The sequence below is a fragment of the Lampetra fluviatilis genome, chromosome 10 (genome assembly GCF_964198595.1).
Source record: "Lampetra fluviatilis chromosome 10, kcLamFluv1.1, whole genome shotgun sequence".
NCBI lineage: Eukaryota > Metazoa > Chordata > Hyperoartia > Petromyzontiformes > Petromyzontidae > Lampetra > Lampetra fluviatilis.
This window is the reverse complement of record NC_136284.1, coordinates 16,005,320-16,019,168: the sequence shown is the minus strand read 5'-3', so window position 1 is coordinate 16,019,168 and position 13,849 is coordinate 16,005,320. Positions and strand designations below refer to the sequence as shown.

The 13,849-nt window shown below is 51.2% G+C and overlaps 1 protein-coding gene across 4 annotated transcripts in view; it reads left to right on the top strand.

The window, feature by feature from the left end:
* Nucleotides 1–1,257: 1,257 nt before the first annotated feature.
* SCAP (SREBF chaperone) overlaps nucleotides 1,258–13,849 on the top strand; it is a 30,330-nt gene continuing 17,738 nt past the window's right edge. For 2 of the 4 annotated variants that reach the window (XM_078860663.1, XM_078860662.1), the window contains exons 1-10: nucleotides 1,259–1,842; nucleotides 2,444–2,548; nucleotides 6,231–6,395; nucleotides 8,994–9,126; nucleotides 9,677–9,834; nucleotides 10,308–10,528; nucleotides 10,917–11,031; nucleotides 11,983–12,155; nucleotides 12,577–12,703; nucleotides 13,227–13,339. In XM_078860663.1, coding sequence (XP_078716789.1) covers nucleotides 6,274–6,395; nucleotides 8,994–9,126; nucleotides 9,677–9,834; nucleotides 10,308–10,528; nucleotides 10,917–11,031; nucleotides 11,983–12,155; nucleotides 12,577–12,703; nucleotides 13,227–13,339 — 1,162 coding nt within the window. In that variant the 5' untranslated portion in view covers nucleotides 1,259–1,842; nucleotides 2,444–2,548; nucleotides 6,231–6,273. Of the gene's footprint in view, nucleotides 1,843–1,867; nucleotides 1,895–2,443; nucleotides 2,549–6,230; nucleotides 6,396–8,993; nucleotides 9,127–9,676; nucleotides 9,835–10,307; nucleotides 10,529–10,916; nucleotides 11,032–11,982; nucleotides 12,156–12,576; nucleotides 12,704–13,226; nucleotides 13,340–13,849 lie in introns of those variants that run through there. The other 2 variants (XM_078860660.1, XM_078860661.1) reach the window with 2 other exon arrangements.

Genomic DNA, 13,849 nt, shown 5'->3' with positions numbered 1-13,849 from the left:
GAGTGTGAGCGCTCTCCCATTGCTAGGTTGCCGATCAAAACGCGTGTGTGAGCGCTCTCTCATTGCTAGGTTGCCGATCAAAACGCGAGTGTGAGCGCTCTCCCATTGCTAGGTTGCCGATCAAAACGCGAGTGTGAGCGCTCTCCCATTGCTAGGTTGCCGATCAAAACGCAAGTGTGAGCGCTCTCCCATTGCTAGGTTGCCGATCAAAACGCGAGTGTGAGCGCTCTCTCATTGCTAGGTTGCCGATCAAAACGCGAGTGTGAGCGCTCTCCCATTGCTAGGTTGCCGATCAAAACGCGAGTGTGAGCGCTCTCCCATTGCTAGGTTGCCGATCAAAACGCGAGTGTGAGCGCTCTCCCATTGCTCGGTTGTCGATCAAAACGCGAGTGTGAGCGCTCTCCCATTGCTCGGTTGTCGATCAAAACGCGAGTGTGAGCGCTCTCCCATTGCTAGGTTGTCGATCAAAACGCGAGTGTGAGCGCTCTCCCATTGCTCGGTTGTCGATCAAAACGCGAGTGTGAGCGCTCTCCCATTGCTAGGTTGCCGATCAAAACGCGAGTGTGAGCGCCCTCTCATTGCTAGGTTGCCGATCAAAACGCGAGTGTGAGCGCTCTCTCATTGCTAGGTTGCCGATCAAAACGCGAGTGTGAGCGCCCTCTCATTGATAGATTGCCGATCAAAACGCGAGTGTGAGCGCCCTCTCATTGCTAGGTTGCCGATCAAAACGCGAGTGTGAGCGCTCTCTCATTGCTAGGTTGCCGATCAAAACGCGAGTGTGAGCGCCCTCTCATTGCTAGGTTGCCGATCAAAACGCGAGTGTGAGCGCTCTCTCATTGCTAGGTTGCCGATCAAAACGCGAGTGTGAGCGCCCTCTCATTGATAGGTTGCCGATCAAAACGCGAGTGTGAGCGCTCTCTCATTGCTAGGTTGCCGATCAAAACGCGAGTGTGAGCGCCCTCTCATTGCTAGGTTGCCGATCAAAACGCGAGTGTGAGCGCCCTCTCATTGCTAGGTTGCCGATCAAAACGCGAGTGTGAGCGCTCTCCCATTGCTAGGTTGCCGATCAAAACGCGAGTGTGAGCGCTCTCCCATTGCTCGACATTCTCGGCACAAGGCAGTGCAATGCAGAAACCAGCCGCGCCAGTGCAGTTAACATGAGGTGTTTTAGAACAATGTGCGTATAATATATATGCACGTTATTTGTTATGGTAAACGTTGTCAGTGAAACTTAAAACTATTAATTCAATACTTAGTATTCCGTAACAGGCGAGGTGAGCCGTCCGTTCAACAAATCGCGTTGCAGCCTCCGTAGGCCGCGGGTCACGGGTCAAGGGAGATCGCGGTCACGTGACGCGACCTCGCCCCACGCGGGGAAGGAGAAGCGCGGCGAGTCGGGATCCCGGGAGCGTCGTCCTCCTCCTCCTCACAGTCGCCCGCGGCCGCCACCACCACCACTGGGGACGCCTGCACAGAGACGGGGGCGGAGACGCACGGGCGGGGATAGAGACACGGAGGACCCCTTGGAGACGGGTAGCAAAGGCGGAGACGGGAAGCGCCCTGCCTGCCCGCCCGCCTGCGTGGGTAGAGCGGGACTCGCCATGTGCAGCTAAAGGCGAACACCCGGGAGGTTCCCGCTTCAGGGAGAAAGACCCCGGACAGACAGAGAGAGAGAGACCTGGCACCGGCAGCGAGGAGACGCGGACCCCCTAGAGATCCCAGATCCATCCGTTTCCACGGCGACCGGGGTCCACTGCTGGAAGCCGCGGGACCCATCGCGCGCATCTCGCGCCCATTGGAGCTGAGAGCGGCGCTGCGGGGAGGCACGGGGAGAGTCACGGGGTGAGGCACACGGAGAGAGGCACACGGGGGGAGGCACGGGGAGAGTCACGGGGTGAGGCACACGGGGGGAGGCACGGGGAGAGGCACACGGGGGGAGGCACGGGGTGAGACACGGGGAGAGGCACGGGGTGAGACACGGGGAGAGGCACGGGGTGAGACACGGGGTGAGGCACACGGGGGGAGGCACCGGGTGAGGCACACGGGGGGAGGCACGGGGAGAGGCACGGGGGGAGGCAGCCGTCTCCCGTGCCACGCAGCGAGGCACGAGCCGCCTCCCGGGGCGCCGTGAAGCTGGGAGGCTGCGCAGGGCGCGAAGCCGTGGTGAGCTGCACTGCCAGGGCTGTCGCGGTGGGTGATCTCCTCTCCAGCTTTGGCCTGGCTGCCTGCGGCGTGGCCCATCCACTGAGCCATAACAACAGGCACATGCAAAGGCTGCCCTCGTGCGGCTCGGAGTCATGGACTTTTTATTGACTCCTGGGAATGCTACGTGTCTTAGTTGAATTAAAGTTGTGGGCGCTTCGCCTGAATCGCGATACGTTTTATCCCGATACCTTCCCGGCTAACATTGCATATTAATGGGACTTTTGTTTCGTGTGGGAAGAGTGTGCGTACCAGGCCGCCGGAGAGCAGACATCCAGATGGACCGGTCCACGCTCCCACCTGCTGTCACTGCTGATGTCTGGCCATCTCGCAGTCGAGCGGGTTTGTGAGTTTCACAAATCTCCACGTGATCCACTCACCCTTGTTTCCAAAAGCGTGCACCGCCATAGCGTGCTACTCGCCCTGGTTTTACAGACGTCCGCTTTTTGAGGTTGCTGCCCAAGGAAAGTTGTCTTCCTGGGGCATCACAAGGCCCGGTTGCTGTCAGTTGCGTAATGAACCTCTCCAGGCAATGCGTTTACACGTAGCCCTCCCCTCTTCCGGTATTGCGAGATATTCTTCACGTAAAGTGTCCCAGTTTCAGAGGTGGCAACCCTAGCGCCACCGCGCTCGCCTTAAGATTCAAACGAATAAGAATAATCAATGTGACAGAGTGTATACAGTCTTCGGCATTTGCTGTGAAGCCGGATAATTCGATTTGCCTTTTGTTACTTTAAGGGCAGTGGCCCTTCACAGGACGATCCATAAACTAATAGGGTTTTTCCCCTTTTTTCTGGCAACAAAACTGACACCTTTTGCAAGGAATCAGGTTTACATTAACCACAATACTTGCAGTCAAATGCAAACAAAAAACACAATTTATGCATTGTTCTTGAAACTGATTGGTCCACACCAGAGACAGCTTTTGTTAGGGCCTAGTCTCATGCATAAATTATCAGAGTATTGTGTTTTGTTTGCATTTGACTGCAAGTATTGTGGTTAATGTAAACATGATTCCTTGCAAAAGGTGTCAGTTTTGTTGCCAGAAAAAAGGGTAAAAAATCCTATTAGTATATTTTGGTACCGGCAAAGGAGGTCCCATGAGGACGATCCATGTGCTATAAAGAATCGGCATTGGCCTAAACATTGCCGATTATATACTTATCATTTGAAGGCCACTGTTGTTGATACAAGTGTTGAGCTTTTAGCACAAACGTGCTGTATAAATAATTGCTTCTAAACAGGCCCCTTATAGCGAGTATTTTTGACAGTTCCATGAGATTGAATGTACAGTTTAGACATTTTAAAGATTTGAATAAATGTAATTATTAAGCAGATTTTTTATTTGGCCGTAGTTAGTCGAGAAGTGAGGGCTCTAATTCAGATATAAATCATTTGTCCGTTTTTATTCGTGAAATGCTCGTAAAATTTTCACGGTATTGGACGTACTCGGACAAACTGAACTTTCATCCACGCTGGTTTAGCGATGGTGTATTCAGTTCTGTGTGTGTCAAACCCTGGCTTATCCTACGAACATGAAAGTAATACACCTTTGATAGATAATTACCTGCAAAATGACACCACATGTGCATTATTATGATAACTATGAAATATCGATTACAATGTCCATGTGCGGATTGACAGAACTGTTCAATGTCCCTGGACTCGCATTGCTGTGTCTCTGCACACAATTCTACTGTCGCGTTCGCCCTGCACGATAATGTGGCACGGTATTACAAAGCAGATCAAGGTCTTGTCGAGCTGGCCTTGGGGTTTCAGCAGGAAAACAAATTGGCGCGTAATATTTTACGTCCTTGTGCAGTTGATATCGCTTTGCAATGTTCCCGATAAGATAAGTATAGTTTACTTTGAGAAGTCAAGTTTGTAATTTGCACGTGTGCACCCTGACCCATTGCCCCGACCTGTCTGTGCCTTGTATTGAGGAGAGTGCGTATGTGAATATGCCTCAGAATGAACAGTGTTTTGTCAAGGATATTTTTCGCAATGTTAGATTGAAAGCAACTATTCTTTGTTACTTTTTTTACCAGATAAGGCCCACTGAGCTACATAGCTCTTTTTCAGAAGCAACTTGGCCACAAATTATATCTCGAAGTGGCTTATCATGTTGAAACTTAAAGCAGCCAAATATTCTGGAAGCATGTTTCTAAATGTGGAGGGAAATACCGGAGGACCCAAAGGAAAATCCACTCAACCACGGGGAGAACATGCACACTCCAATTATACAGGCGTCAGGGTTGAGATCGAACATACAACCTCCTGTATACCAGGCGAGGGAATTAACATCTCGCCACCACAGCATCGGCACAATGATAGGGTTGTTCGGCACCTGTGAATAAGAGTCTCATTGTGTCGTAGTGTTCCAAGCTCAACATGCGTTTGGGCGAAAGGATCGTAAACCTGCAACACAAATATTAACTTTACAAGCTTGACAGGTCCTGTCTCGTGATGCCCATTTACTCCTCTGAGGGTGGAGTTGGATTTTTAAGTCGGAAAAATGATTGGAACGTATATTCCATTCAGCCCAGCCCCACTGTGGGCCTCCCCTCCACGCCCTGTGAGGCCTCCCCCCTCTGAGGCCTCCCAACCTACCCCCTGTGAGCCTCCCCCCCCACCTCTCTTGTGAGCCTTCCCACCCACCCCCTTTGAGACCTCCCAATGCCTGCCTCGGTTTTTCTGACCCCACTCCCACAATTAGCCACTTCTGATTCCACCTGATTGGGCCTTCTGGTCCCTACCCTCATTGGACCTCCTGTCCCCTCATTCAGACCGTTCCCTCCCACTGGGCCTCCTAGCTGCACCACCAGGCCTCTCAAACTAAAGCTGTGTCCCCACACATTTGAAGGCAGATTCAGGCTGCACTGGGTCTGGGCTGTCTACTCAGAAGTCGCATTCCAGGTAACAGCTGGATCAGCCCGACCTTGTTGTCGGGCTATCCCAATGATGATGCAAATCAGCATTGGCATACTTGTTGTGTGCATATGCCTTGAGCTCGGGGCCGTAGCAGGTTTGCAAGCTGTATTCATTTAGTGTTTGGGTGGAGAGTAAGTGTTTTAATTAAATGTCACACTTGTGCATACGGAGCCAACATCGTGTGTCAAGTGCCACTAAACGACAGTGATGTAATCACAGCGTGTGTGTCAAGGCTCGCCCTCTGCTCTCTCAAAGCAAGAATGGTCAGAGTTGATTGCTGGTCACCGGTATGTGGGTTAGTGTGCTGGAATGAGGAGTAATTGTACTTTTCGCTTGCAGAATTTAATTTAAACATAAATACTGTACATAAAAAAACTTAAAAAGCACGGTGTGTTTGCTTTTCACACATGGACTTTATCTGGGTTTTGCCAAAGCACGCACTGCGTTCGTGTGCATAAATTACCTGTGCTGGGTTTGTATTAGTGTCCATGTGTTGACATTTATACATATGCACCTGCATTTGGTACAGAAACATGATTTTCATGCATGGGGTGCAACTTTTACTGCCGTACCTGAATTTGTATCAAACCAATATTTTGGTAGATATGCCACTTAAGTTCATGCATTATCACGCTACACCACTTATTGGTGATGAACTAATGACTGGTTGCTGGCACAATTGAAGGCTTCCTCAGCACCATCTTTTGTGCTGCCACTATTTTACTTGGTCATCACTTAATGGAGCTCTAAAATCTCAATGCTGTAGGAATGAGAGCAGTGCAATCGCGCTCAAAGTGCTCCTGTTTCAGCATCCCATTCGTACTGCTTGGCTCTGTCATCCGGATTTGCATCCCGTGCCATTTTCTTTGGAAAGGAAAATACGACCTGGAAAATAAGCAGCTCTCTATGGTGTGGGCTGTCCCAGGTTGTCAGATATGAGATTGAAAGTTCATTAGTGAAAAAAAATACCTTAAAGTTAGAAGTCAAGCGATCTGCCAGAGTGTATTAATGCACCAATGTTGTGTTCAATGTTTGGTGCTCATGTCTGTGACATCGTTGGAGACTAAACGGGGGAATTCTGTGTTTGTGTGGAGCAGATGATGAGAGTCAACTGAAGGGAAGAGTAGAGACCACTGCACCATGATGCTGGCGGAGAAACTGAAGGAGAAGATCTCCCTGGGCTTCTACTCACACGGGCTCATGTGCGCCTCCTACCCCGTGCCCATCATCGCCTTCACCTTCATCTGCGTGCTCGCCTGCTGGTGAGCACGCCGACGGGGGACACGGGCAAGGCGACGCGGCGTGGCTGGGCGACGCACGGCACTCGCGCAATGTCACAGCACTGAGCCAGTAAAGCCGAAATCTTGGTCTCTACTCTTAAAGCTTCCTGCCCTACAGGGCAATTAGGTGTAGCACGTTGAGGGTCTCGCCCCCATCGCTAAATGACTGCACAAAAAAATGGTTTTAAATTCCGTTTATTTGGTCTGGTGTGCATGTTATGAACGCCTCTGAGGCAAGGCACGTGAGGAGGTGGCACCACCCTCATGTGGATAAGAGGCGGCCAAAGGGACCTCAGGAATGTTTGTGTGAAGTCGCCTCCCATTCTCTCCCACGGGGTGATGCACCGATTCCTGCGAGAATTCAGAATGGAAATGTTTGAATTCAATGACGTGATGCTGATGGCACATTGGGAATACAATCAAGAGGGGGGGAAAGACATCACGAGATAAATCAGACAAGGGGAGGTGTGAGAGATGAAATAAATAAAAGGGGACATTGAAAGGTAGCAGTAGAGATGGGAGAAACAGAATGTGGACTTGGGTAGATAAGTAGCAAATAACTAAATGGACTAAGAGAGACAATAGAGGAAAGACGAATGAGAAACATGAAGTATTGAGAGTGAGAGACCACTGTAAAACATCGTAATGCAGAAACAATAATACAAATATTAGCATCGCCATTGTTTACCCAGGAAAGCCTCATTGAGTCTGAGGACTCTTTCAGCAGGGTTCTGCCAAGCTTTCACAGTTGGGGGCGATGCTGCTGCTGCTGTGAGTAATCTCGAATTAATAGTTTGCAGGTTATTTTCAGCATTGGGATGTTTGGCTAATACCAGTTACATTGTGTGTGTGTTTTTAGCTCGGAAGGACACTGAAAGAAACCTGTGTGCAACAGGGGGGCTAAGTACAAACGTCACACAGAAAGGCTCCCTAGTTATGAATCGAACCCAATCCCTTAATGCTGTGAGGCACGAGCTGGACCACTGCCGCCCATGTGCCTTCTTTTCATGACCAGGTTAAATCAGGGCCGTCCCGAGTCGCGGCTTGCCTAACTCTTCTCCACGTCTTTGTAATGCACGTTCCCATGGCAGGGGTCGCACACACTGTGGACGTGAACCAAGGTCAGGGTCAGGCAGTGAACAGCATCGCCTTATCTCGCTCCGTGCCCCTACCCCTCCCTCTCCGTGCCCTTTGATGTGAGGGCTATTGCTGGGCTGGCTCCCCCGTGCCAGCACACTTTGGAAAGAGTTCCCTGGGTCAGGGTCGGGTGCACCTGGGGAATAGCTGGTTTTCGATGAGAGACGTGTGTGACTAAATAGGGCCAGGCAATGCTGAGCAGTTCTGAAAATGCAGGCCGACAATGGACCCGCTGAATTCTCTTCGTCAGGACTTGCGGTCTAGTTCTCTTTGGCTAATCTTGGAATAAGTCGTGAGGTCGTAGATCAATGCAGTGTGCAGGGTGTGGGCCATGGCATCATGACATCTCTCGATAATTATGCCACATTTTAAAACGAATTAAGCATACGTTTTTAAACATGACTACCTTAACCACACTCTGATTAAATGTAATTTAAGTATTTTTCTGCTTTTATTAAACGGTGTTAAAAGTATGCCATAAATTTTAGCTACTCGGTTGTCACCACCCAAACCCAAGCACGCTAGGGGGTCTGCCTTATGAAAGTGCACCTTCCATGGGTGCTGGAGGCAGATGAGCCATGCGAGCGTCACGTCACCCCGTCTGCAGGACTGGCTGCCCGCTTGGGTTTTAATCCGAGCAGGATTTGGCACACTTTGATGTCACCATGCCTGGTGCATGACTGGAGCCACCCACACTTATCCAGGGAAGCTGATAACCACATCGTGGCTGCGTGTGGGCCGGCTCGACAGGGTTTTCAGAATAAATTACTTGGCGATAATGTGGCCTTAAAAGGAAACGTATACAATTGGCAATGTTTCCGGACATTGCCCTCCATCATTTATATAGGATGAAGAAGGGCCATTGCCTGAAACGTCGCCTATTGTATTCTTTACTTTTTAAAACCGTACGAGTGTTGAGGATTTGACGGGCGTTGTTGGGGGGAACAGACTTCAACTCCTGTGTTGGTGTGGATTGCGGTTGTTTTAGCAATTAAATAAAGTTGCACTCAGTTATTTTATTACCCCCTTCCCTATTAGTGAATAATATATGTGTGCGTGTATATGTGTTTTGCATGTTCGTGTGTGGTGGTGTGAACGTGCGTGTACATAAATGTACTTGTGTGTGTGATTACCGAGTGGTAGCGTAATGGTTAGCGCACTGCACTATGAACCTGGAGACCCAAGTTTGATTTTCGCTCGCGTGGCTAACATCTATGACGAATATCGGAACCAGTCGTGGGGCTCCCGTCGGTTGACTCGACATCAACGGAGTGCCTGGTGCTGTGTAAACCTCAGCATTTGGGAGACAAGGACGGCCAGGCATGTTGCTGGTCACCCTCCCCCTCGTGCATCGTGCCAGCGCTAATAGGTGCTCTCCACCACTTGCCCCAACTGTCTGTTTAGGCTCTAGGGAGAATCGCAGTTTTTGTTTTGTGCACACAGCTCCCCTCTGCTGAAGCTGCCCCTGCCCGGCACGGGCCCCGTGGAGTTCGTGACCCCTGTGCAGGACTATTCTCCCCCGGACGAGCAGTACGCGGCCTCTGGGGCCTCCGACTCGGAGGAGAGGCCCTCCTGGGTAAGTGAGCATGCCCCACCCCACCGTGCCCGTCACTCCCAACAACACGAAACGCAGCGCAGGTCGTCGGTCCAAGCGCAGCGTGAGCCTGCGCTTCCTCTTGCTGCGAGTTCACCCCCCGCGTCCCGTGGATATTCCTATGCGTAAGCCTGGCACAGATGAAGTTGCGATCATTGGCCAAACGTTACCGGAGGTAGAGTTTCTCCACTTTTTTATAAATGTTTTCCTGCTACGTATCACATTTAGTGCAAGTAGAAGCAGTATTTTAACAGCCAATCTCACAGGGAGACAACGCTATGACCTCCCACGGGATCGCAGTGGCATTATTTCCTTAGAAAAACGTGAACGCAGTAACCTGTTCAAAGAGATTTTTCATCGTCACCTTTAATTTCTGCAGGCCTCCCCATGTCTTTGATATCGCTCACGGTCCTGCATTCCCAAAATCCATCTCCCGCAAATGAGCAGTCTCTTTGTAAGCGCTCGCCAGTAGTACTTTCCGCAAAAGTCTGTTCAAGGCTGTCGGGGGGGATCCGTGTGCGTCTGTGTGTAGTATGTGGGCAGGCCAGTGGCGTACGTGCAGCAGGTGGTGCTGAAGGCCACTGTGTTCCCCTGGGAGCGAGGCCTCATCCCTGTCGACGCTTTCAGGGGGCCCCTCTCCAAGGTGTTCGAGCTGCTGGAGGAGATCCACAACCACCAGCAAACCACCAGGTGCCACCCCCTGCCAACCTGGTGCTAGCTCCTCTCACCGGACAGCTGTGTGTGCCCACAGTATGGGTTTATTCTATTTGATCAAATCTAGAATCCGTGTAACTAGATCTGGAATGCGCCTGATTTCTTCAACTGCCTGGTGTCGTGACGCAGGTATTAACGGTGACTGGTGCTAAATGTTTCTTGACAAGTCATTGAAAGGCTTTAAAAGTTGTGCCCTCGTGAATAACCACGTGACTTCAGCAACAGCATCTTCCCGTTCTCAGACACACGGTGGTGCTCTGCTTACTCTGACAGTTTCCAAAAGCGAATTTTGATCGTGACACAATGCGATTCTGATACCACAATTTGAAAATACAATTATGAAAGTAATTTCTTCATCATCAGAGGTCTCGGTTGGGGCTGGCATGCGGGCCGGCATGCGGGGCGACGCGCATGCTAGCACCGTGTTAGCGCCATGTTTGTGTTGGCAGCGAGGGCCCACGTAGCCTCGACGACTACTGCTTCCGCGTGGCGGCGCTGCTGCCTGGGCTGCGAGCGCTGCAGCGCTTCCTTCCCGAGCACGGCTGCCTTGTCGTGTCGCCGGCCAACTTCTGGCTCAACGACATCGAGCACTTCCGCGCCGATCCCGACGTGATGAGCACTGTTCACCAGCACCAGGGCAAGGCCTTCCAGTTCTCCACGTCGCTCAAAGGTGCCACACTGTTGGGCTGACAGCGCCCGCATGTTCTCCTCTTTGTGCCAACTGTTCTCCAGCCATGCCGGTTTCCTGCCACTTGCAAAATGTTCTTTCCAAAAGAAATTGGCCAAATATCCCATTTTATTTGAAGGGTATTTTATTTAATCTTACAAACATTTCATTTTGCAATTACATTTATAAGAAGCAAATGATCGTGAGAAACATACATCCTGAAAAGCTCAAAGTCTTATGGATTAAATGCGATTTGCTTGCAGTGTTTATTTTCAATTACCGTACCGAGTTGCAGAGGTGGCGTATTTGTTCACACAGCACCTGAGTTTGATTTCTGTTACTGCGTGCGTTGCTGATGAGCGGCGGTGTGCGTGGATACGTGCGTGTGCAGACCTGCTGTTCGGCGTGCCTCCCAAGTACAGCGGAGTGTCACGCTACTACATCCGCAACCGCCAGCGGCTCGTCTCCTTCGCCGTCACCATCGTACTGCACTCCTACGACAACCGGTGGGGCCCGCCTCTGCCCTCCGTGTTCCTGCCAGCCTAGCGCGCCCCTCCACACACTGCTCGCCTTACCTCCCTTTCCCCTCGCACACCTCATCTCATTGTTATTTTATTACGATTGTCATTATTTAAAGAAAGTCTCGCCGAGTCTCAAGATTATTTTTCAGGATGGCGCTGCCAAGTGTTCGCAGTAGAGGGCGATGTTGAGTTATTTGCAGGTAATCTTTCAGGATTGGGATGTTTGGTCAATACCAGCTACATTGTATGGGGGGGGTTTAGCTCTTGGAGGAAATAGGAGAACCCGGAGGAATCCATGCAGAACAGGGGGAAAATACAAACTCCGCACAGAAAGGCGCCTGAGTCAGGAATGAAACCCAGGCCCTCCTTGCTGCGAGTGTTACCACTGCGCCACCAGGCCGCTCCATCTACCCCAGTGTTTCTCAACTCTAGTCATTGTGACCCACCACGGTTTGCCATTTCCTGATATCGAAACGTTTCTATTCATAGCTCCTGCACACTGCATGCACCTAATCGTGGGGAATTATGTAAATCTGTACCATGGGGTGGTTTGCATGAGCTGAGGTTGAGAAACACTGCTCTCTATCACTCGTATAACCCAGAGCGAGTCGAGCACAGGGCCAAGGGCACAGGGCCAAGCCTTGTGGTTCACCATAGCTCAGGGGGTTTCGAAAGGGAGACACTCCTTGCATGGGATGAGAGGTATGGTTGTAACGAGAAGGGGGGTGGGGGTTTCCGGTGTCACCGTCATCGTTATGGAGACGCTCAAGGAGGAAGGAGTGGTCCGTGGTATTGAAAGTAGCAGCAACTGGATTCTACTGGACCGTGGGCATCCTGGCGGGGAGAGCTGTTTGCAGAGAAGGTGACCCTTTCTAGGACTTTTGCGAGGAGCAGTGTCGTGCTGTGATTAAGCTGTGCGTGCTGCGCTTGTTGCAGGTTTGTGTGGGGCCTGCGGTCGCGGTTGAAGCGTCTGTACCCGGCCACCAACGCGTCGTTGCGTGAGGACTCCATGGTGCACGTGCACTTCCAGGAGGAGGTGGGCGTGGCCGAGCTCGTGCCGCTCGTCACCACCTACATCATCCTGTTCGCCTACATCTACTTCTCCACGCGTACGTACACACACGCGCACACACACGCGCACACACGCGCACACACCTGCACACGCGCACACACGCGCACACATGAATGCCTCGTGTTGCTGGTCGCTTGACATTTTGGGGCCTTGGGCCGATGCTCAGAAACTGTGTTTAAAAAATTTTTGTTGAGGCTGTATGGCCAGGAATGTTTCTGTATGTGTGTGCGTGCTTGTGCTGGGTCTCCCCTAGGTCGACTCAGCCTCAAATGAGCACCTGGTGCGACGTGTAAACATTACCATTAGGGAGACGAAGGTGGCTGGGCGTGGTACTGGCCACCCCACCTCTCGTCTGCCGAGCCCGGCCTCCGTGGGTGCTAATCACTAACTGCACTTGCCCATACAGTCTGTTAAGGTTAAAAAAGGGTCTTTGTCTTTCTGTATTTGTGTGTGTGCAGGAAAAATCGACTTGGTGAAGTCCAAGTGGGGGCTGGCACTGGCAGCTGTGGCCACGGTCATCAGCTCCCTGCTCATCTCCGTTGGCCTGTGCACCCTGTTCGGCCTCACGCCCACGCTCAACGGAGGGTGGGTCTCTCGCGGCGTGCACGGCCCTCCCAGCACCCGCTGCACGCGACCACCGCCTACCCTACGCCACGACGCGCATCCCGGCGTGTGAAACTCGCCGAGAGGGTGCAGGTGGTCGGCTAGTCCAAGCTGTGTCGCATGTCACAGGCCTCACAAGAGTCGATTATTCATTATTATTTTGCTTGTTTACTCAGCGAAGCCTCACCGAGTATCAAGACTTTTTTTTGCTGCTGTTGTATGCAAATTCCATTTCAGTAGTGTGCAGTGTAATTGTTTGGCCAATACCAATTACCTTGTGTAGTTGCATTTTTTTATCCATGAGAGGAAGAGAGGGAGAACATAGAAATGCCACACTCACACAAATACAAGGACTTTCGGGTGGCGCAGTGGTAACCGATGTTACGTGTAATGGAGTTGATGATGTGCAGTGCTGCGTTGTGAATTTCCCTGTACTCTGTGCCGTTGCTTCGGTGTTGATGGCTTTGAGTTGGTCCTGTGGCCTGCCGCTGTGTGCGTGGCACAGGGAGATCTTCCCCTACCTCGTGCTTGTCATTGGCCTGGAGAACATCCTCGTCCTCACCAAGTCGGTCGTCTCAACGCCTGTGGACCAGGACGTCAAATTCCGCATCGCACAGGGTGACGCATCGCACAGCTCGCTCTGCAGGCACAGGCCGCACCTACAGCTGTGAGCGCAGCAGCTCACGCTCTCCCAATGAGGTTGCTCAGAGTTAACGAGGAGAGTGGCACCACAGTTGCTTGTCTTGCACCAATCCACGTTTTCCCACATTTTGATTTCATTTGGGCTGCAGGATGGTGCAGTGGTAATTCTCGTCTCTCACAGCAAGGGCCTGGGTTTGATTCCCAACTCAGGCACCTTCTGTGTGTAGGTTGTATGTTCTCACTCTGTTCTGGTTGGGTTTCATGGCACTTTTGGTTCCTGCCATACACAATTTTGCCGGTATTGACTGAACATCCCAGTGCTGAAAATCTACTTGCAAATTACTTCATTAGGATGACGCACAGCAGTAACATCGCCCCCCTAGTGCAAACATTTGGCAGGACTCATATTAAAAGGGTCTTGAGACTCTTTCCTTTGTAAGCACAAGTAATAAATACATCTTTAGACGCTAATCCCCTTTTCCCGAT